Raw genomic sequence first — 22,109 nt, 5'->3', positions numbered from 1 at the left:
AGAAGAAAAAAACACAACTCGGATTAATTCGTATTTTTTATTCATGAACCTAAAAGCAGGGCAGAGCCTGCCTCCTTGTGGCGTAATCTTGTAGGTGCACCCCGCTGATGATACACGTTTACTACTTTTTGGCCTAGCAAATGTTGTAGTTTTTTTCACATGCTGTTGCAACAACTACTGACGTTAGAAAAACTACAACACCACACCGGATCTAGCTAGACCGGAAACAAAACAACAGGCACGCCACACGTACTTGTTTGGGCCAAAGAGTAGTAGGCTAGCGTTATGTTTGGCGAGCGCGAGACGCCGAAATGGATGCCAACAAGATTCTGAATGGAAAATTGTTATTGATTGATTGTGACACAAATCTACGAAGTACCCTAGAGCAATAGCTAGTCCTTAGCGTTCCTGTGGGACCAGTGGGTCAATGACACCTTGTGGGGTCTTGTGTCTGTTTGTACAGGACCTGGAGGGTGTAGATATCATGCTGGGGGTGTGCTCCGGTGGGCTAATGGTCTACAAGGACAAGCTGAGGATCAATCGCTTCCCCTGGCCCAAAGTCCTCAAGATCTCCTACAAGCGCAGTAGCTTCTTCATCAAGATCCGACCGTCAGAGGTAGTGCAAGGCACCGCGCCATCATGCTTTTTCCCGTTGAAACCCTCCGCCTAATCCGATGTGTAATGATAAAAAAACAAACACATATATATTTGTTTTCTCACTAGTATCAATACAATGGGAACATATGTGCTGTTAAACTGTGGTAAGAGGACGTGGATGTGGATTCTTACCACATGAGGATGTGGTAAGAACTGGGGTAAGAGGACGAGTCATGTGACGCTTGTGTCCCCTCCCCTGCAGCAGGAGCAGTACGAGAGCACCATTGGCTTCAAGCTGCCCAACTACAAAGCCTCCAAGAAGCTGTGGAAGGTGTCTGTGGAGAACCACACCTTCTTCAGGTGAGGCCATGCCCCCTCCCCTTGACCTGCCTGACAACAGAGGCCCCTTCTCAGGCGACCCTGATGCTAATTGGCTAATAGCCCCCCCCCCCCCGCGGCTTAACCTCTCATGGAGTAATTCTATTAGGCAGCGTGGCCATTTAAACCATCGACGGTATCTCCACGTAGCACCCGCTGTGTGTCCCGAGGCCCAGAATGAAATCTCTTAAGGTCTCGCCTACGTGACATGTTATGTGACATGTCACGGAGGCACCTGGAGGTCGGCGTAATCTCGTTACGTGACACCGGCCACCTCGTCCGAGCGGCTGGCACCGTGACATTGGAGGAACGTGACTGAGGTTTACAGCTGGACGCTTCACCTCGGTCACGGTGATTCGCCTCGTCGGTCTGGCCCGTCACGGCGGCTCGAGTTGAGCCCCGTCGGTACAGGAAGGCGTGGTGGAGGGTTCCCGCTTTTGGCTGAGTCGTTTGGTCATGTTCCCGCAGGGTGTCCACGGTGGAGCCGCCGTCGTCCCGCCGCTTCCTGGGGCTGGGCTCCAAGTTCCGTTACAGCGGGCGCACCCAGGCCCAGACCCGCCACGCCAGCTCCATGATCGACCGCCCCGCCCCGCGCTTCACGCGCTCCGCCAGCAAGAGGCTGTCCCGCACCATCGACGGAGGTTAGTGTGTGTGCGTTTGTCTGTGTGTGTGCGTGCGTGCGTTTAAGGCCACAGGACCATCCTGTACGTTACCTCTCCCACTCTTGTAGCCGTTGAGGACGATTCTTCCCAAAGCCTGCAGCTCTCAACCCCAAACAGGACTGAGCTGGATGATTGGTTCCTATTGCTGGAATCAGAGCGACCACGGCCCAGCCCATCCTCAGGTACCGTGTGGACCCTCATTGGACTTGGTCGCTGCACTTCGGCTTGTTTTGAAACGCTTCTGTTGATGTTTCTCTCTGTTGCCACGCTTACCCTCACCCTGTGGGTGTCATCGCTGCGGCCCCGACACTGGGGTCACCTTGGGTCACCGGCCTCTCCTGAGCTGGTCACCCGCCCCCCCGTCTAACCCCAGGGCGGGTCCGGTTATCATGGACGGTTCTGTCTGGCAGAGCGGCTCTTCACAACGCCGTCTCAATCTCTGTCACACCCAACTGCGCCCATCGCTAACATTAGCTTCTCAGCTCTTTTTTTTTGGCCTTGTTCTGTTGCGTCGCGTCTCGCCGATGACCTAACGCTCGTTTGCTTGCGCTTTCCCGCCAAGACCATGAGCTTCTCCAAACAGGCTGCCGTTTCTGCAACTGAAGACGCCCAGGTCTGGGACCAGCGTTCGGTCCTCCTGTTATGTGTGCACCCCCCCCGCTCTTGAACGCTGACCCGCTGGAACGAGTCGTCCTGTGACTACGCCGGAACGTTCCGATTCAGCCCTTTTGAAATTCGCCGGCGCGGAAGTCATCTGTCCCATTTCAGCCGCGTCGTTGGTCTTGCTTGTGGCTCTGCGGACACCGGGGCCGTCTCCTGCAGGGCTCGACTGTGTGAATCTTCAAATAAGCATGCTGCTACTCCTTTCATGTGCTTTGTGCGAGCTTCGGTTTACAGAGCATAATAACTGCTACATGTAGCGGCCACCGTCAAAGCCGGGGTCTGAAAGACCGCCAGAATGCTGCCATGGCCTGATATGATCTCTCTCAGGATCATCCACATATTCTATTCACAGCTCGGGAGCAGTCTGTCCAAACAGTCACCCAGACGTGGGAGGGAACTGAGAAAGGACAGGCTGTCACTCAAACTATCAGCCAATCAGGGGAGGGACGGGCGTCTGATGCGCTGCAGCAGGGGAGAGTGGAGGAGGAGGAAGGTGAGGAGGAGGAAGAGGAGTGGTATTTACTGCTACGTCGACGGCCCTCTCTTCCCTTTATTCCTGACCCTACGACATCTCTTCGGTATCGCTACCCTACGACAGGTATATTTTATGTTTCAGGTTCTGCCTCGGCGTCTTTTAAAAGTGTTGAATTGTGACCCTGCATTTCATTTAACCTAGGTGTAAAAGCCATCAAATGAATGGGTGGCACCTATAGCACAAGAATGCATACAAATTCTAGTCTACCCTTCAAAAAAAAAAATAGGTGTTTCTGTGACGTCTCCAGCCAAACCCAGCTCCGCAAAGCTTGACAAACTTGACAGGTTGTTACAACCACGACTCAATCAACGTGATGATTGGTTCCGGGAGCTTGACCGCACCGATGACGCGTCTTCCTACGAGCGTTCATACACTCCACCATGTGAGTTCTTACACGCCTATCAAATATGCTGACGCTGAATATAGCTAGTACCTACCACCTGGCAAGTCTTCACCACTAGTCCTGTCTAAAGTACTGACAACATGCCTCTGGTTCCTCCAGTCTCCCCCCCTGCGCCACTCCAGCCCCAGGGCAGTGAGGAGCAGGGGGCCAGAGAGGCGAGGCAGGAGGAGGAGGAGGAGCCTCGGTCCAGGGAGGAGGTGATGGAGAGGCTGCGGAAGGGAGTGGTGCTGGTGGATAAGCTGAGGGAGGCGGAGGAGAGGCTGAGGGAGGCGGAGGATGTGGAGGAGAGGCTGAGGGAGGCGGAGGATGTGGAGGAGAGGCTGAGGGAGGCGGAGGATGTGGAGGAGAGGCTGAGGGAGGCGGAGGAGGTGGAGGAGAGGCTGAGGGAGGTGGTGGAGCTGGAAGCTCGGCTTCAGGAGGTCGACCAGTTAGAGGGGAGGATCCAGGAAGTGTTGGAGGTGGAATTTAGGCCACAGGAGGGGCACGAGGAGAAGGAAGGCGTGGTGTCGGAGGAAGAGGGAAAGGCTGAGGTGGTCGAGGAAGAAGAAGGGAGGTTAGAGATCAAGGAGCAGCATGAGGGGAGGGCCGCGGAAGAAGCGATAGAGCCGATAGATTTGGGAGAGGAGGATGCGGAGGAAGATGCAGTAGCTGCGATCAGGCCACGGGAGGAGAAAGAGATGGAGGGAGAGTTACTGGAAGAGGGGGTGGTAGAGATTAGAGACCAGGAAGTAGTAGTAGAACCGATGGATATAGGGGAGGAGGGGGAGAAAGAGGGAGGAGAAGTTCTCAAAGAGCCGGAAGACACCAGGCAGCAGAAAGAGGCAGACAAAGAGGTAGAAAAGATGGACTTGGGGGAGGATGAGGAGGAGGTGGAGTCCTTAAAGGACATTGTTGAGACTGAGGACGAGCTGGAGGAGCAGATAAAGGAGGTGTTCCTGAAGGGCTTGATGCCAGACGGAGCGCAGGACGAGGAACGCCAGACGCCGCAGGGCGAGGGGCGGCAGGGCGAGGGAACAGGCGGCATCAGCACCTGCTCAGTGTCTGAGGTGAAAAGGGTGGAGCGCAGGACACGGAAGCGAGTCACTATTGTGGAGGAGACCTGGCGACGGCAGGGGGAGAGGGAGCAGGGCCAGTGGCAGACTAGTAAGGTGGAGAAGCAAGAGGAGGGGGTGGTGGTCATGAACTTGGTTGGAGTGGTAGAGGAAGGGACACTCAGGCAGGAAGTCAACGTTGAGGAAAGATATGAGGAAGAGAAGTCGATGGATCGTAGTATGCCTCAAGCCCAGAGGGCCGATGAAGATGATTGGTTTGTGCTCCTGGACCGCCCTCCATACCTTGCAGTTCCAGTTCTTCCAGGTTTGTGCCTCTTGTTTGCTTGAAGCTGTTATCACAGATTCCTTTTAGGAAATACCAGCTTTACCCCTCTCTCCAAACACTGGCTTATCAAAATTGCTAACAGGCACACCCTCTGCAAAAACTAACCAAACCTCTTGATTTAGCTGCTGTAGAATGAACTGTCATTAAATATAACTAGTATTACAAAGTACTCGTTTTATGGCTATGGATAACTCCAGTGACCATGTAGCCGACGGTCTTCTGGAATTTGGTGTGCGTTTGTTTTAGCATCATTTGAGCAGGGTGCTCAGAGACATCCTGCGGTCAGCCCCTCTGCTGGGACTGACGTGACGACCGCTGAGCAGACAGAGGAGAGAAGGGAGGTTGTAGCTGAAGAGATACAGCTTGAGCTGGAAGGGGAGAGCCTACCTCCGGAGATACAGGAGAAACCAGCCTCGACGCTACCTCAGAGAGTCGACGACTGGTTTATCCTGCTTGGTGTTGATCCCAGAGTATCATCTGTAATGCCATCAGGTAAAGCAGATGTAATCCCTGCCCATGGTCGCTTTGTCCAGACCAAAGAACTACACCTCCCTTGTGCTTTGTATGCTAATTGCCGTCAGCCATTTTGTGCTCTCATACCGCAACAGAAGTTGTACCGCAACAGAGAGAAATACCGCAAGAGCAGGCCAGGGTAGAAATGATCCATCCACCACCAGTGAAGGAGATGGAAGATGACTGGTTTGTGCTATTGGATGTGATTCCAAGAGAACCATCATATGTACCTCCAGGTATTACTATATTACTATGCTTCGCATGGCTGCAAAACAGAAGCTACGTGCTTTCAATGCTAATACTCCTCAGTTGCCCTTGTGTTGTGTATAAGGATTCTAATTCTCTGTGCACTAGTTGCTTCGGTGGAGCGTGTCACAAAAGACACTATCTCAACGCGAACTGAGGTGAACATCATTGAGAGACGAGAGGAGAGAAGAGAAGTTGTCACTGAAGTTGTTCCTCCAGTCTCCCCCCCTGCGCCACTCCAGCCCCAGGGCAGTGAGCAGCAGGGGGCCAGAGAGGCGAGGCAGGAGCAGGAGGAGGAGCCTCGGTCCAGGGAGGAGGTTATGGAGAGGCTGCGGGAGGGAGTGGTGCTGGTGGATAAGCTGAGGGAGGTGGAGGAGGTGGAGGAGAGGCTGAGGGAGGTGCTGGAGCTGGAAGCTCGGCTTCAGGAGGTCGACCAGTTAGAGGGGAGGATCCAGGAAGTGTTGGAGGTGGAATTGAGGGCAAAGGAGGCGGAAGAGGAGAAGGAAGGCGTGGCGTCGGAGGAAGAGGGAAAGGCTGAGGTGGTCGGGGAGGAGGACCAGGAGGAAGAAGGGAGGGTAGAGATCAGGGAGCAGGAAGAAGTGGTAGAACCAATGGATATCGGGGAGGAGGGGGAGAAAGAGGGAGAAGTTCTCAAAGAGCCGGAAGACACCAGGCAGCAGAGAGAGGATCAGTCAGACAAAGAGGTGGAAAAGATGGACTTGGGGGAGGATGAGGAGGAGGTGGAGTCCTTAAAGGAGATGGTTAAGACTGAGGACGAGCTGGAGGAGCAGATAAAGGAGGTGTTCCTGAAGGGCTTGCTGCCAGACGGAGCACAGGACGAGGAACGTCAGATGCTGCAGGGCGAGGGAACAGGCGGCATCAGCACCTGCTCAGTGTCTGAGGTGAAAAGGGTGGAGCGCAGGACACGGAAGCGAGTCACTATTGTGGAGGAGAGCTGGCGACGGCAGGGGGAGATAGAGGAGGGCCAGTGGCAGACTAGTAAGGTGGAGAAGCAAGAGGAGGGGGTGGTGGTCACAAACTGGGTTGGAGTGGTAGAGGAAGGGACACTCGGGCAGGAAGTCAACGTTGAGGAAAGATATGAGGAAGAGAAGTCGATGGATCGTAGTATGCCTCAAGCCCAGAGGGCCGATGAAGATGATTGGTTTGTGCTCCTGGACCGCCCTCCATACCTTGCAGTTCCAATTCCTCCAGGTTTGTGCCTCTTGTTTGCTTGAAGCTGTTTTCACAGATTCCTTTTAGGAAATACCAGCTTTACCCCTCTCTCCAAACACTGGCTTATATAAATTGCTAACAGGCACACCCTCTGCAAAAACTAACCAAACCTCTTGATTTAGCTGCTATAGAATGAACTGTCATTAAATATAACTAGTATTACAAAGTACTCGTTTTTGGCTATGGATAACTCCAGTGACCATGTAGCCGACGGTCTTCTGGAATTTGGTGTGCGTTTGTTTTAGCATCATTTGAGCAGGGTGCTCAGAGACATCCTGCGGTCAGCCCCTCTGCTGGGACTGACGTGACGACCGCTGAGCAGACAGAGGAGAGAAGGGAGGTTGTAGCTGAAGAGATACAGCTTGAGCTGGAAGAGATGCAGGAGAAACCAGCCCAGACGCTGCCTCAGAGAGTCGACGACTGGTTTATCCTGCTTGGTGTTGTTCCCAGATCTGTAATGCCATCAGGTAAAGCAGATGTAATCCCTGCCCGTGGTCGCTTTGTCCAGACCAAAGAACTACACCTCCCTTGTGCATTGTATGCTAATTGCCAACAGCCATTTTGTGCTCTCATACCTCCGGGTTCTGCATCTCGTTTTCATCAGTGTCTGTGGATCAGCGTGTTCGGGTCTCTCCAAAAAAAACCGTCTCTATGATGGAGGAGTTAGAGGCGGAGACAAGAGAGGTGACCGTTGAGGTGATTGAGCTACAAAAGCCGGCAGAGAGGCGTCCGTCTGAAATCGCACCGCCGCTGCCTCTGAGAGCGATGGAAGACGATTGGTTTGTGTTACTGGATGTTGTTAGCCGAGAGCTAACACACGTAGCCCCAGGTACGACTCTATGACCCTGCTGCGCTTCTTCATGCCTCTAAAATAGCCACTGTCCGGTGCTTGCCGTTTAGCATCAGCGTTGTACGATAGCTGGATTGTGAAGATCCTGTTTCTTTGTATTAGCTGCACTGGTGGAGCCTGTCGCAGAAGACACTATCTCAACACTAACTGAGGTGAACGTCATTGAGAGACGAGAGGAGAGAAGAGAAGTTGTCACTGAAGAGAGAGAAATACCGCAAGAGCAGGCCAGGCCAGAAATGATCCATCCACAACCAGTGAGGGAGATGGAAGATGACTGGTTTGTGCCATTGGATGTGATTCCAAGAGAACCATCATATGTACCTCCAGGTATTACTATGCTTCGCATGGCTCCTAAACAGAAGCTACAGTGTGCTTTCTACACAAATGCTCCTCAGTTGCCCCTGTGTTGTGTTTAAGGATTCTAATTCTCTGTGCACTAGTTGCTTCGGTGGAGCGTGTCACAGAAGACGCCATCTCTAGGGTGGTTGAAGAGAGGAGAGAAGTTGTGGTTAAAGAGATCAAGTTACAAGAAGAAGAGGACACACTTGTTCTAGAAACGACCCGGTCCCAGCCAGTGGTAGAGAGAGATGACGACTGGTTTGAATTGGTGGATGTTGTTCCTGAGGAACCGGTTTATGTACCTCCAGGTATAATTCCCATAATCCCTTGCTCTGCCTCGCCATTCACCAGAACACCAGTTTTCTGTGCTTGTGCTCATTGCTGTCAGCCCATTGCCCGTATTTGATGGTTCGTCCTGTCGGATGTGGTTCCCAGAGAACTGATTATCGTACCTCCATGTATCTCACCTCCCAGTATCTAAAGCATTGCTTTCCATCCCGATTCTCAACATGATAAACTTAACCCATCACCTCAAGTCTCCAAAGCCTAACCAGCATGTGTGTGTTTGGCCTGCTGACTAACAGAATACAGAAGTATGACGTTTTGTTTATGATTCTGTTTAGTCGTTCCTGAGGAACGCGTTCAGGTCTCTCGAGTTGTGACTGAGACCGTCTCCGTGGTGGAGACGGTCACCATAGAGAAGACAATACTGAAGAAGGCGCAAATTGTAGACGAGAGCTTCCAAACTGAGTCTCCACCAGTCCAGAGGTCTCCCCCAACTGAGAGGAGGGAAGGAGACGACTGGTTTGTTCTGTTTGAGGCTTTCCGTGACGAAGCATCTGTGTCCCCACCAGGTAACATTTGCTAATACAACGGAACTTATTGCAAAACACGGGTCTCATTCACCTGGTTTGGGAAAAACAGTACAGCCCCCTTATCTCCAAACCCAAGCATCTATAACTAGACCAAAAGCTTTTTTCTTTATGGCTCAAATGTGACGAATCAGCATATCGGTTTTCCCTAGCGAGCATCCTAGCAACAACCCTACATTTCGCCCTGCCGCATCTGAAAGCTGTTCTCTACTTGTTTATCAGTTGGTCTGGATGAGCGTGTGGTCGTGTCAACCATAGAACCAGAACCAAGAGTAGCCACGGTAGAAGTGGAGAGTTTGCCTCAAGAGACTGTGGCCCCTCCTCTGGCCCGGCCCCAGGAGACTGGACCACCGCAGCCTCTGAGAGAGCTGGAGGATGACTGGTTTGTGCTACTGGATGTTGCACCTAAAGTATCAGGTATTCTACAGTTCAACGCTTTCGCCCTAATTGGCCTCCAGTAAATTGACGGGATCTTAGCATCTGAGGTTCATGAAAAGCTTGTGGCAACATGACTCCTGGCTCGCTTGTTGTTGTGGTTTCGCCGTGTTTCCGATAAGTCGATTGTTGTTGTTTTTTGAAGCCGTTGCACCAGCTGTGGTTCCAGCTGTAGTGAGTGTCCAGCATGAGATGGGGCCAGTAGACGTACAGCCAATCAGGAGAGTGCAGATAGTGGAAGAGACCATTCAGCTGGAGCAGAGGGTTGTATCCCAACCAACACCTAGAGAAGTGGATGATGATTGGTTTATCCTGTTGGACCGTGTTCCCGTGGAGACGATGACCTTTGTCCCAGGTGCTAGGATTTGACTTCCATTTATTTTCTTCAGCGATTCACCTCGTCTCTTTTCCTCAGCAACACTAATCCGTTATGCCTTCGCAGCAGCACGAGAGGTTGTGGAGGAGAGAACGTTGGTGATTGAGGAGACTGGGTGGAAGGAGGAGAAGGTGCTGGTGGGCGTGGAAAGCTATCAGCCTGAGGTCGTGGCGGTGCAGAGAACACCACCTGTAGAAAGAGAGGAGGGAGATGATTGGTTTGTGCTCCTCAACGCTATCCGCGAGGAACCTCCTAGGATTCCTGAAGGTACCTCCCACTATCCCAAAGTTGACTGTGGCTCTCATATATTGTTATATTGCTTTAAGACATTGTCTTAAATGTTTTAATCAAACACAAATGTATTATTCAGTTTAAATATCAACACCCCGAAACCCAATCCACCCCCCAAAGTCTTTTCATAAAAGCAGCATTTTGAATCTTCGTCAGCACATCGGTTCTTCAGAATGGTTCAGTCTGACCTTGCTGTTTCTGTGCAGTGAGTGAAGTCAGACCTGGCTATACTGCCGGAGTTCGAACCCTAGAGCAGCGAGTGCGGGAGACTGTCACCACAGTAGAGGAGATACCGCAGGAGATACCCACACAGAGGGTACCTCAGCCCCAGAGGGATGTGGAAGACGATTGGTTTATCTTGCTGGAAGTTGCCCTCGAAGAATCAGGTATTCCTAGCGACACCCTCAGAATCCTTCCCGATCAGTCGGCTCCACATGGAAACCATGAGAACATTCTAACATTCTAAGGCCTGTCATCCCGTAATAAAAACAGAGTATGAATGATGGTGACTAGGTATATTGTATTCTTCATCATTTGTTTAACATGTAACCTATCATTCATATCCACTGATTCGTCCACTGAGAATTTTTTTTTTTTTTTTTTTTTCAATAGCTGTACAAAAGCGCTTGCAGATTTCCCCAGACATTCCACCTATGGTCAAAGCTCCAACCATAGAGCCCAGACTTACAGCGCCTGATGAGAAGAGACCAATGTTAGAGAAGAGAATTCTGGAAGAAAGGCAGCCACAAGCACAGAGAGAGGTGGTGGATGACTGGTTTGTTTTGCTGGATGTTGACTCAGGTACCCAACTCTCTTGAGTTCGTTGTGACCATTGCTTTGCTGCAAAATAACAAAAAAACGATCTTAAGCTAAACATTAAAACCAAAATATCTCAATTGGTCTTCTGAATTATTCTTCGGCATGAATGATTCCCATGACCTTTTGGGGTGAATGCTTTGCCCTGCTCATTGAAGAACTGTTGAATTAATTTTTAGCCTGCCGTAGGAACATTGACTCACCACACTCAGGCTTGTGCTATTTAACTCAGTGGGTCACGACAACTTCTCTGCGTGCGTCCGTGGTTGAGACAGAAGTGCTGACCATGCCGTGCTGCCCACCCAACTGTGGGCACCTGCTTCCAGCTCACTCCTTTCTCCACTCGCTAGCCTCCCTCAAACGGAACGTTCCGGCGCCCGCGAGGCTGAGAAGGTACAGTATGCTTCCGCGGGCCCCGTATGTGCGCTGAGGGGTCAACATGAGGTAAGATGTCGTGACCCTCCGTCTGTGCGCGCGCGCGCTCAAACCGGACCGCCTCTCAGTGGGCCGGGACAGTCCCACGCGCGTGGACTGCCCCTCCCCCGCCGCCCCGACACGGCCTCTCCATTCCTCCACCCTCACCCCTCTCCCCCTCCGTCTCTCTGCCCCCCAGTGGTGAGCACCCAGCGAGGCGCCCGCCCCGTCAGCGCCCCGGTCTTCTCCCAGGCCGCCCTAATGGAGGCCGGCATCCCCATGACCCCCCTGGAGCAGCCCCAGACCTCCACCCCCATCAGCAGGCCCGGACGCCCGGAGGACAGGAAGCTGGAGGTCACCGTAGAGGCCGTGGAGCCTTCCAGACCAGACGGCGAGGTCAAGGTACAGCAGCTGCACCCCTTCATGGATCTCACTTTCTCCCCCGCATACACACTGGCCTGAAGCGTTAAAGCGCCAATGACTATCAAATAAAATTGTAGTACAACATACCGTTGCATAACTGTTGTCTTTGCATGTTGGATACAGCGAATTACCTACAGAGAGTATTTAGCGTGTAGTTACTGGCTACGAGTAACAGTACTTTGAGGTAGGTTGATTAGATAGTTTGATTAGTACAAAGTGTGTCCACTTGCCAGTCTGTGGCTATCGCAAGGACGGCCCCTTTCTGAGGTGTTTGAGTGTAGCCCGGTCCTCCTTGTGTCTGAGTGTGACCTGTCTCTCTTGCTGCTGTAGACAGCAGCGGGGAGGCAGCAGAGAGAGGCTGTCTCCACGGTAACAGCCACCACCAATGGGGAGACTTGGCCTCAGGTTAGTGTCAGACTCGGGGGGGCCTTCACGCACGTAAACGCCTCCGAGCGTAGCGTGCAGCCGGCGGCTCGAAGCTGGCGGAGGATGCTAACGTGTGTCCTTCTCTCCCCTCTCCCGCCCCCCGGGGGAACGCTAGTCTGAGGACACGAGCACGGAGCAGGTTCGCATGCGCAAGGTCAGATACCTCAGTCCCGGCTGTGCTTTAGTTCCATCGTGTCTCCATCCCCTCATCCTGACGCGACTCCTCCTGTCCATCCGTCAGACTAATCTTCACCCTCTCCTCCCCCCCCCCCCTTTTGCCGTGTAGACAAACCATTAGAACAGTGCTTCGTGTTTTTAAGGCACAGGATGTGACTTAAGCCTGTGTTGAATGATCTTCGGAAGAGGTTTTCGAAATGGGTCATCGCACGTTTGAAAACCGTGGAATGTCCGTTTCACCCGTGACTGGTTTGAGGTTTTGAACTGTTGTAGATGACGACTTATGTTTATTTTCCGAGGGCTGTTACTGTCGCCGCTGCACTCTTCTGAATGCCGTCTTAACACCGACTGTAGTTAGAGGACTCCAGGTCTCCTGCCTTGCTCACCTAGGGTTCCTTCCTGTTCTCTGGGGGCCCCCCTGGGTTCCCTGAGGCCCCTGCATGCTGACAACTCGACTTTACTCTACCCTAGTGCACGTCCGTGTGCTAAACAGTAACCATGCATGTCCAGGTCGTGACACACTGCCATGTCACGCATGGAAATCTCTGAAAACCCACACTTTGTTTTGTTTGTCTTGTTTGTTCTTTCGTTTTTCACAGAAAAGAGCTAGGAGAATTGAGGGTGACTCAATTTATATCAGACATAGCCTTTTAATGTTGGAGGTTGGTATCCCTAGAGATCTCTTCTCCTCGTGCCGTGTTTTCCTGCTCTGTCTCAATGGCTGCTGTGCCGTACGCTTTGCATGTGGCCCAATTCTCACTTTTGACACTGGTATCCTTGATTTTGCTATTAGATTGATTCGACCGCATAACCTATCATTTTAATTTTGTATTGTGCGTGGCGCCATTAACTTCTAACATGGCTACTTGTTTCAGGGGAACGTTGTTGAGCTGCTTGCAAAGTATATGATTGGGATTGTGGTCTTGTCCGCAATATATCCATCTAGCGCCATAAACGAGCTGCATGCTAAGGCAGTGGCGTCGTTAGGTCCCGTTATGATCCTCTATCTCATATCATCTATATCTGGCTGAATGAATGGGCAAGGGCATAGCTGGAAAAAGCCTCATGATTTACTTTTGAAAGCCTTTCCTGTGCAGGTTCCGCACCAGTATTCAAGGTGAATGGGCTCCATTCTGAAACTGTTGAGCTGGTCTGTTCGTTTAGCCTGCCTGCTCTACCCCCCCCCCCCCCCCCCCCCCCCCGCCCCGCCTCCCCTTGCCATCCCATCAGCAGCCCATCTCATCACTACTCCCAGCCCAGCGTAAAACCTTTCACACTGCGCGTCATCTTTCCAGACTAGGCCCAGTGCCTCTACACCCTGCGCTTGAGGTTAGCCTCAGGGCTATAAATGAGCCAAGCCTGGATGGTGTTTTTGCCCAGTCATATATTTCTGCAGTTTAATGAATAAGTTATGACGGTCATCCCCCCCCCATGTTGCTGTTACTGCCGCCGCTGCCGCTGCTTGTCAAGTCTCCATCCCCATTAGCCCCGGCCTCAGAGGGCTGAGCGGTCATGTCTGCTAACTTCACCTGTCATTCTCTGTGATGTGTATGCCCGTATCTTGTCAATCGTCTGCCAGCTCTGATGCTACATGTTTATGCAACAGGGTCGTACGCCCACAATGATCTATCCGGAAGCAAATCCAGCAGTGAATCTGTTTTTATAATCAATGTGAATCAACTCTTACCCCCCCCCCCCCCCTGTATTTCCCTAGTTCCACAGAACCACTGCAGACTGCTTCTTGATCCCCCCCCTCCTTTAGAGCTCACTAAACATGCACTCCGTCATTGCAGTAGCATTGAGAAGAGGACAGCAGTGTCCTTCCCTGCTCTCTAATAAGGCCTTAGTCTGGCCCTCCATACTTGGAAGAGCCCAGCCCAGCCCAGCTCTAACACTAGCTTCAACGGGCACCAACCAGAGCCCAGCCCAGCCCAGCTCTAACACTAGCTTCAACGGGCACCAACCAGAGCCCAGCCCAGCCCAGCTCTAACACTAGCTTCAACGGGCACCAACCAGCAAAGTTACTCCCCTGCTGCTTTGTCCAAATAAGTCTAATGATTGTCTAATCATTAATCAAACATATATATATATATTTGTGTATATATATATATATATATATATATATATACACAGATATAAATATACACAGATATATGTAAATATACAAACAATGTGTTCTGAAAATCTGACCTTTGTTTTTTCTGTCACCCGTCCTCACACCTGCGCTCCCAACCTACCCCTCCCTTCTTCCGTTCCTTCTCCTCCTTTTCGCCATCCCTCTTTTGTTTGACTTCTTTTGTCATCCTATCCTCCCTCTTTTTGTGTGTCACCTCCTAATGCCCTCTGTCCTTCGCTCTCTCTCTCTCTCTCTGCTCGTCCCACTTTGGGGTGTCATGTTCTGTCTTCCCCTGCCCCTGCCCTCCCTTTCTCTCTTCCCTTCTCTCCCTGCTTCCTCTCCCTGCTTCTTCACCTCTGTCTCTCTCTGTCTCTCACTCTCTCTGTCTCTCACTCTCTCTGTCTCTCTCTCTCTCTCTCTCTCTCTCTCTCTCTCTCTCTCTCTCTCTCTCTCTCTCTCTCTCTCTGTGTCTCTCTCTCTGTCTCTCTTCATCACTCCTCCTCTCTCTACCTCCCTCTCTCTCTACCTCTCTCTCTCTCTTTACCTCCCTCTCTTTCTCTCTCTCTCCCCCCTTCATCACCCCTCTCTCTCTCTTTCTCTCTCTCTCTGTCTCTCTACCTCTCTCTACCTCTCTCTCTCTCTCTCTCTCTCTCTCTCTCTCTCTCCCTCCCCTTCATCACCCCCTCTCTCTCTACCTCTGTCTCTGTCTCTCTCTCTCTCTTCCCCCCTTCATCACTCCCCCTCTCTCTCTCTACCTCCCTCTCTCTCTACCTCTCTCTCTTTACCTCCCTCTCTTTCTCTCTCTCTCTCTCTCTCTCTCTCTCTCTCTCTCTCCCCCCTTCATCACCCCCTCTCTCTCTACCTCCCTCTCTCTCCCCTTCATCACCCCCCCTCTCTCTACCTCTCTCTCTTTACCTCTCTCTCTCTCTCTACCTCCCTCTCTCTCATCACCCCCCCCTCACAGGAGTTTGAGAAGCCCCAGGAGGACCTGCTGAGGCACCACGCCAGCATCAGCGAGCTGAAGAGGAACTTCATGCAGTCTGTCCCCGAGCAGCGCCCCAGCGAGTGGGACAAGCGCCTGTCCACCCACTCCCCCTTCCGGAGCGCGGGCGTCAACGGCCAGTCCCTGGCCGGCGCAGACGGGGTGAGTCTGACCCTCCGTCCTCTGGACCCCACGGGCGTTCCTCAGGCTCGGGGGAACCAGGCCATTTTCACTTCCGAGTCAATTCAGGGGGACAGATATATATTTTTTTTATACTAGTCGTATTTTCAGTTTTGTTTTGAGTCAGCCCCTGAATTGGACGGAAGCATAAATGGAGTTTCTGGTAAAGCACACACGTCACGGTATCACGTCACGGTATCTCTCTACCCAGATGGATGTGATGGGTTGAATACCACAGACTGCACTGGCCCCTCGTGGAAGGCTGTCACTCCTGCTTGAGTCTGTGTGCGGTGCTCTCGTTTGGATGGACCAAGCGAGGGCGGGACTTGAACACTTTTTTTTTCTTCTTCTCTTTCTGTATCTTTTGTGGCCCAGTCGTTCTCGGGAGCCCGGCTTTTAGATTTGTCAGCATGTGCATTATTAACACGTGCACGTCGGACGTTCATGTGGTTTCGGCATGTGACGTAAGGCAGGTGCATGTCTATAGAATGCTGCTGAACGGGCTGAGAAGCTTCTTTCGAAGCGTTGGGATGCTAGAGGTGTCTGCACCTGCTACTACTCATTGAGTCACTGAGCTAGCTACATGTAGCTGGTTACTTCCTCCTCTTCCTGTAGGAAGTCCAGCCCTGTAGCCGCCTCCTCATTGGCTGTTTCTGAGCCTTCGTTCCTCGCATGGTGGACAGACAAACTTGCCCTTGCATGACCTGCAGATGAGCCCAGCCTCTTTACGTTTTCCCAAGGAGGAGATGGGAGGCCGACCGGTGTGCTTATACTCTCTTCACTTCCTTGTTTATCAAGCTTTTTCACCTGCTCTCCCCTTTCCCTCCTCTTCTCCCCCCTCCCCCCCCACACACACTCCCCTGCCTCCCTGCCTGATGCCTCGATGCCCGGCCCTGGCCCTCAGTCCCCAGGCCTACCCTCCGTCCTCCCCCCTCTTTAGGAGTGTGGAAAAAGCCACTCGTTCTTAGCGGCCTAAACCCCCAGCTCTCCCTCTCCTGACACCAACCCACACAGGCATGTGCGACACTCGAATCTGAATGATAGCTCGGATGGACCTCCACCAGTTATTAGCATGCTCTGTTGTAGCTGCTTAGCTCTCTCCATACCGAGCTGTGTCTCATGTAGGACCTTGTTTGTGATTCATGATCCAGCTTTTCAGTTATGACACCAAGACCCGAATGACATTCATGCCTATCCATTGACCACCTCCCCTTTTTAAAAGCACAAGTGCATATGGTTTCTGGGTTAACGTGTTTTGGAGTGGTTGGATACTAGTAAGCTACTGTTGACAGTCTGAAGAACAGGTGCCTCTGTGCATGGCAGGTTTAGGAGGCGCACATAAGACACTGTCGGCAGGGGCACAAAAGAAGAATGGACTTACGGCCTTTCACCTCAGTCATTTCAAGCATTTCCAACTGTCATCTCTCTCCCCTCGCTTTTTCTTCTCCACCTCCCCCCCCCCCTCCTCTCCTACCCCTCTCGCCCCCCTCCGCCCTCCCCCCTTCAGTTTGTGTTCCGCCTCCCTCGCGGGCCTCTCCTAGACTTCTACTCCAAGCGCAGCTGAGTGGGGGCGGGGCCTGTCCCGACCGGCAGGACCAGAGAGGGGGCGTGGCCTGCCCTGTCATCTGCCCATCAACTTCCTCCTTCTCCTTCCTCCCCTCTTCTGCACCGTCACTGCTGCACCCTTCCCCCTCTTCATCCCGTCCTGGTGAGGCGGCCTGGTTCTGGCTCTGGAGTCACACCTTCGCTCGCCGGGTTTTCCCCTCCGGCTGTGACGGACTTGTGCTTCAAAGACTAGTCGGAAGGACTCCGTACGACCCCAAACCCCGCTCTACTCTTAATTCTTTACTTTTTCACGATCTGGACTTCATTATTTTGAGTTGTCTGGCAATGATGTTGTCACAATTGACTTTTTTACTAAGATTTTTTTTTTGTGCAGGTGTCAATTGCAGAACATGTTTTTTGTACACACAATCAATCAATCAGAGGTGTCAATTGTCTCACCTTTTCTTCCTTAATGTGGTTAACACGTGATTGGTGGCATGACCAGTAACACAGTGATTTGTCTGGAACTCATTTGAATGAACATTCAGAATCACGTTGTATATTTCAATATGTAGAGCGTCACCTACAATCATATCATGTGGCACCCAAACCTCACAAGACTAGGTTACATGCTAGAACTTGCTAAGGCAATACATTTGCAAAGAAGAACTTGCTCAAATGATCAAATATAACTCACTGTGAGGACGCATTTGATACCTATTTAGTATTCACTAGTAGTTATTATTGAAAAAAAACATATCACTTTTGTCATCTTGTTGCATGACCTTTTGACAATCAAATTTGACCAACATAATAAAGACCTTTCAGGTGAACATGACAATTTTGAAAGAAGCTGTCAGTATAAAAAAACCTGTCCAGCTATGTTGAATAACTGTCTACGTTGAAAATGCTTGAATTGTGTGCTGCTCTGCTCTGTCAATTTTCCCACCGACATCCTCCAACGTGAATCTCACCTTCTCATACTCGCATGCACACACACACACTGATTACCTGTGTGTGTGTGTTTCTTTTAGAGTGTATGCTTTACCCCTGTAAGGGATGAGTCCCCCACTAGGGCAGTGCAGGAGGCCGGCCTCAGTGTGGGGGGGGCTCTTCTCCCCGACCCCAACATGACCCCAAACGCCGGTGGGCCCTATGGGGCTCAGTCCCACAATGCACCTGAAGGGGCGGAGTCAGGGGACGAGGATGAGGGTGTGGTTTCTGGGAACAACCTCGTGCCCATCGTTGAGGTGGAACTGGCCCGGCTCCACAACCCCCACAACCCCTATCAGCCCTCCTGCCCAGCCGTGGAGGAGGAGGTGGAGGAGGTGGAGGTGGTGGAGGAGGAGGATACAGACCCCAGCCTGGAGCAGTCTGTCAGGATAGCCGGGGCCTCCCATGCCTCCTATTTCGTGGGCGGTGGTCCCCAAGTCATTCGCTGTTTCAAGGTAGCCCCCTCCGCCCGTCAAAGTGCTGGTGATGCTCAGCTCTGCTTGGCCTCGGTCGGGTTCTCTTGGGTTGCTTCCTGATCCTCTGCACCTTGGCTAGACCCAGCAGGGCAAGGCTGGGGCCAAATCCCTCCGGACGAATCTTCAGTCACTGCACGGGGTCTGCGGTCGGCAGCATGGGTGAACTATTACAGCATGCCACAGAGAGAGCGCACACTGTGCGACGAGTACTGTCAACTCGGGTGATGGGCTTCTATGCTGTCGGAGACTCCTTTGCCACTTCTCTATCTCACCTGTTCTCCTGGCTTCCCTCTCTTACTCCCTCTCTTTCACACTGATTTGGGACTGGCATCATTCTCAGGCTTTTTTGTGGGAAGGGCTTTCCCCCCCTGTTCCTCTCTTGCCCTCTGGTGGTGGGTGGTGTGAAGTGTTTTCGGCATGGCACTCACGGTAGCCTTTCCAGACCTTTCTGGGATCTAATCAGCAAATGAATAGGTGAAGTGGTGGTGGTGGAGGGGGATGATTTCTGTGCATGAGGAGGGTTTTTACCGATGACTGGGCTGGAGTGATGTCTGTCTGTGTGTGTGTGTGTGTGTGTGTGTGTGTGAGAGGCTGTGTGTGTGAGTGAGGCTCTGTGTGTGTGAGGCTGTGTGTGTGTGTGTGTCTGTGAGGCTGTGTGTGTGTGTTGAACGGGGAGGGGCGGAGCTGTGGGAGATCCTGTAAGACCCCCCCCCCCCCTCTCCTGGGTGTGTTCCCCTCCACAGCCCCCCCTGGTGCAGACGCACACAGTCACCATCTCAGACTCCTCCAACTCCCTCCCCGCTGGCACCACCACCAGGGTCGTCCCCATTGTCCAGACCCAGAGCAAGACTATCACCTATGAGTCTGCACAGGTAGGGGCTCCACGGCCCGGTTCTCCCACACCCCCACCCTGGACACTTCCCAACAGCGCAGCCTCTGCGGTGGCTCCTGGTTCCTCTTACTATGAGGAGGACAGCAACGCTGGCCTGGCTAAAGATCAGTCCCGTCTAGGACGGCTGGACTAGGAAGCTGAGGTCGGCCCGGAGGAGGTTTCCCCGGTTCGGGATGGTGGTACTCGTCCGTAACTCCGGGTCTTTTCCCCCCTCCCTCTCAGGTGGAGACGGATGGGATCGACGGGAACAAAGATGGAGTGTCCCTGGCCAGCATGCAGACCATCACCTCAGACACCACCAGTGGGACCACGGTCACCACCACGACCACCCACATCTCCAAGGTAAGGAACACTCTTATCTCCTTCAAAAAAAAAAAACGTTCTTCTCCTTGTGGCATTGGTCTGACATCCTGCATGGGGATGTGTTCTCTGCTCTGCCTCAGGTGGTGAAGGGCGGCTCTTCAGAGACCCGCGTGGAGAAGAGAATCGTCATCACGGCAGACTCTGAGACAGTGGAGCAAGAGCAGGTACGCTGGTGAACGTCCGATCTGACGTGAAGGACCCCCGATTGTTTCTCTGCGGACGCGGAGGACCGTGAGGCCTTTGACGTGAATTGTCGTTCGACGTATCTGACGGTCCTCGGTTGTAACTGGTTCTTCCATTGTGTGTTGTAGGGCAGTGACGGGGGAGCGGACTCCATGTGATCTGACTCCCTGCCACCTGGCTTTGCTTTCAACTGCCCCCCCACCCCCCTTACCTCCAGCTTCTGTGAGAAGAGCCCCCCCACCCCCCACCCACCCACACTGGAGAAGTTAAAGCCAATCAGAGAGCTGCAGGACAACCTGAAGAAGAACATCTCAGATCAAGGAGCCGATTAACCAGGCCAGGAAACAAGCCAACTCCGTAAGACAGTCCTTATCATCCTCCTCTCTCTCACTCTATCAACATCACCCTCATCCCCCCACCTGCTAAGGCTTCAAAGTAAACAAGCCCTATGGATCTGATACAAACCAAGCCGGCCACCTTGAGAGGGAGAAGAAAACTCGTCATTGTCACCCAGAAACGGCCGGCGCCATACTGTCTCTGCTCTGCTCCGGAATCCTGTCTATCCTGCCGAGGCAGTTTGAGACAGGCAAGAGCTTGAGCCCTTACAGGCGAAGACTTCCACACTTGTGTGGAGCGTCGTGATTGTCGTCGAACCCTTTGTTTCCACGGTGCTGTCCTGTCTATTCTGAAGGTTTTTTTTCTGAACTCACGCGTGGCTTCTTGTATACTCTGACCACTTGTCTCAGCTTCTTGTATACTCTGACCACTCGTATCAGCTTTTTGTATACTCTGACCACTCGTCTCAGCTTCTTGTATACTCTGACCACTCGTCTCAGCTTCTTGTATACTCTGACCACTCGTCTCAGCTTCTTGTATACTCTGACAACTCGTCTCATATCTTCAGTCGGGTGTATAAAACACCATTTTAACTTTTTTTATTTTGTAGATGGAAAAAAGTTTTCAGTTTAAAGATGATTCTGTCCCTTTTTGGTTTAAAAATGCTTATCAACACCATCTTGTCCATTGGTTTTCGCGTCTTTTGTCAGTACTTCTAGACATTTTACTGGCTGGTTTTATATTAAAAGCAATCTTTGGGGGGAGCTTATAAGTAATGATAGTACTTGAATTGAAATAACCGTATTTCAATACACAGGGTTGTTTATAAGGGAACTCCTTCCTTGTTTACATGTTTACTATGATTAATGAGCAGTTAGGACTTTTATTCAAATGATATACCTCACCATGAAGTATTGAACTGAGGTGTTTCATGCTTAAATCTGGACTGCTGTTTGGCTTAGTTCTCTGCTCAGGTAAAATACTAATAAAATATTTTGTCTCTTCCACAACCAGCCAAGTAAACAGATGTACTGTACTAATAGTACACCTTTTTTGTAAACTTTCGATTGAAATCTATTTTAAAATGCTACTCTATTTTATAGGATTAATGCTTTTATAGTATTTGTACAAAATGAGGTTTTTAAGTTATTGAAATCCATCCACTCTATTATAGGTTAACATATCATCTTTTCTTGGTTTTGTACACCTTAAAAATGGCGTGGCCCATTTTCCATGACATGCCCTTATTGTTCCTTCACTTCTTTTCTTTTAATGCATTGTTGAGTACAAAAGACAGCTCCCTGTTAGTCCGCTGTCGGTAGAATTGACTCCCCTTTTTGTTCTTTTTGCGTTCAAATCGTGATTGATTTGCAAAGTTGTTGTAGAACAAGCTTTGGTATTTGTATCTCAGGTTTTGTTCGTTCTTTCTTTACAGTGAGACAAAAGACCTCTTGTATGATTGTATGAAGAATGTCCAGACACAGCATGTCCATCCATCCCTACTATTGGTGTACATTCTTGCCCAGCCAATGGGAACAATGTGAAGCTAGCTCAGATCTGTTATATAATAATGGTCTGTTTTTAAAGATGTATTTATCAAAGGCAGCTGTTTCAGTGTATGTGGCATTTCTTTCATAGGGGTGTATCTTTTGTCTTTTGTACAAGGTCTACCATAATTTATTTGTAAAGTAGGGACTGTTTCCTGTGATTCTACGTACATTGATGTTTTAATTCCAGTATGTTTTCAGGCTTTTATCAGAGTCATCACAATGTTGTTCACAATTGCATTCGTTATCAACAGAGTTTGTAATGCTTTCTTACCACTTTAGAAAATATACTCTTCTATCACTTGCTGTGTTCAATCCTTTTGTAGAGCAAATCATGTTAAATGTAAGTCCCTCTGGAGACAGTCCATTTGGTAGCGTTCTTTCTTACCCTCTGAAGAATATTTTGGTGGTTTAGCTGAAGGGGAATGTAAGTCCTTGGAACAGAGCAAATCTGTAGTTTTTAGAACTCA

General features: G+C 51.2%; 1 protein-coding gene across 16 annotated transcripts in view; it reads left to right on the top strand.

Annotated features, from left to right (window-relative positions):
• LOC124472933 (titin-like) overlaps positions 1 to 21,503 on the top strand; it is a 36,423-nt gene extending 14,920 nt beyond the window's left edge. For 2 of the 16 annotated variants that reach the window (XM_047028101.1, XM_047028153.1), the window contains exons 9-36: positions 464 to 616; positions 860 to 957; positions 1,444 to 1,616; positions 1,706 to 1,819; positions 2,653 to 2,898; positions 3,062 to 3,217; positions 3,338 to 4,594; positions 4,862 to 5,107; positions 5,224 to 5,364; positions 5,483 to 6,586; positions 6,853 to 7,074; positions 7,212 to 7,436; positions 7,560 to 7,784; positions 7,898 to 8,104; positions 8,420 to 8,650; positions 8,891 to 9,085; positions 9,249 to 9,458; positions 9,546 to 9,746; positions 9,977 to 10,156; positions 10,383 to 10,571; positions 11,200 to 11,402; positions 12,626 to 12,688; positions 15,107 to 15,286; positions 17,884 to 18,297; positions 19,062 to 19,190; positions 19,433 to 19,552; positions 19,654 to 19,737; positions 19,885 to 21,503. In XM_047028101.1, coding sequence (XP_046884057.1) covers positions 464 to 616; positions 860 to 957; positions 1,444 to 1,616; positions 1,706 to 1,819; positions 2,653 to 2,898; positions 3,062 to 3,217; positions 3,338 to 4,594; positions 4,862 to 5,107; positions 5,224 to 5,364; positions 5,483 to 6,586; positions 6,853 to 7,074; positions 7,212 to 7,436; positions 7,560 to 7,784; positions 7,898 to 8,104; positions 8,420 to 8,650; positions 8,891 to 9,085; positions 9,249 to 9,458; positions 9,546 to 9,746; positions 9,977 to 10,156; positions 10,383 to 10,571; positions 11,200 to 11,402; positions 12,626 to 12,688; positions 15,107 to 15,286; positions 17,884 to 18,297; positions 19,062 to 19,190; positions 19,433 to 19,552; positions 19,654 to 19,737; positions 19,885 to 19,914 — 6,996 coding nt within the window. In that variant the 3' untranslated portion in view covers positions 19,915 to 21,503. The other 14 variants (XM_047028119.1, XM_047028110.1, XM_047028137.1 and 11 more) reach the window with 14 other exon arrangements.
• Positions 21,504 to 22,109: the final 606 nt, after the last annotated feature.

The sequence above is a fragment of the Hypomesus transpacificus genome, chromosome 2 (assembly GCF_021917145.1).
Source record: "Hypomesus transpacificus isolate Combined female chromosome 2, fHypTra1, whole genome shotgun sequence".
NCBI classification, from domain to species: Eukaryota; Metazoa; Chordata; class Actinopteri; order Osmeriformes; family Osmeridae; genus Hypomesus; species Hypomesus transpacificus.
Note: the sequence above shows the minus strand (reverse complement) of the source record. Positions and strands in the feature narration are given on the sequence as shown.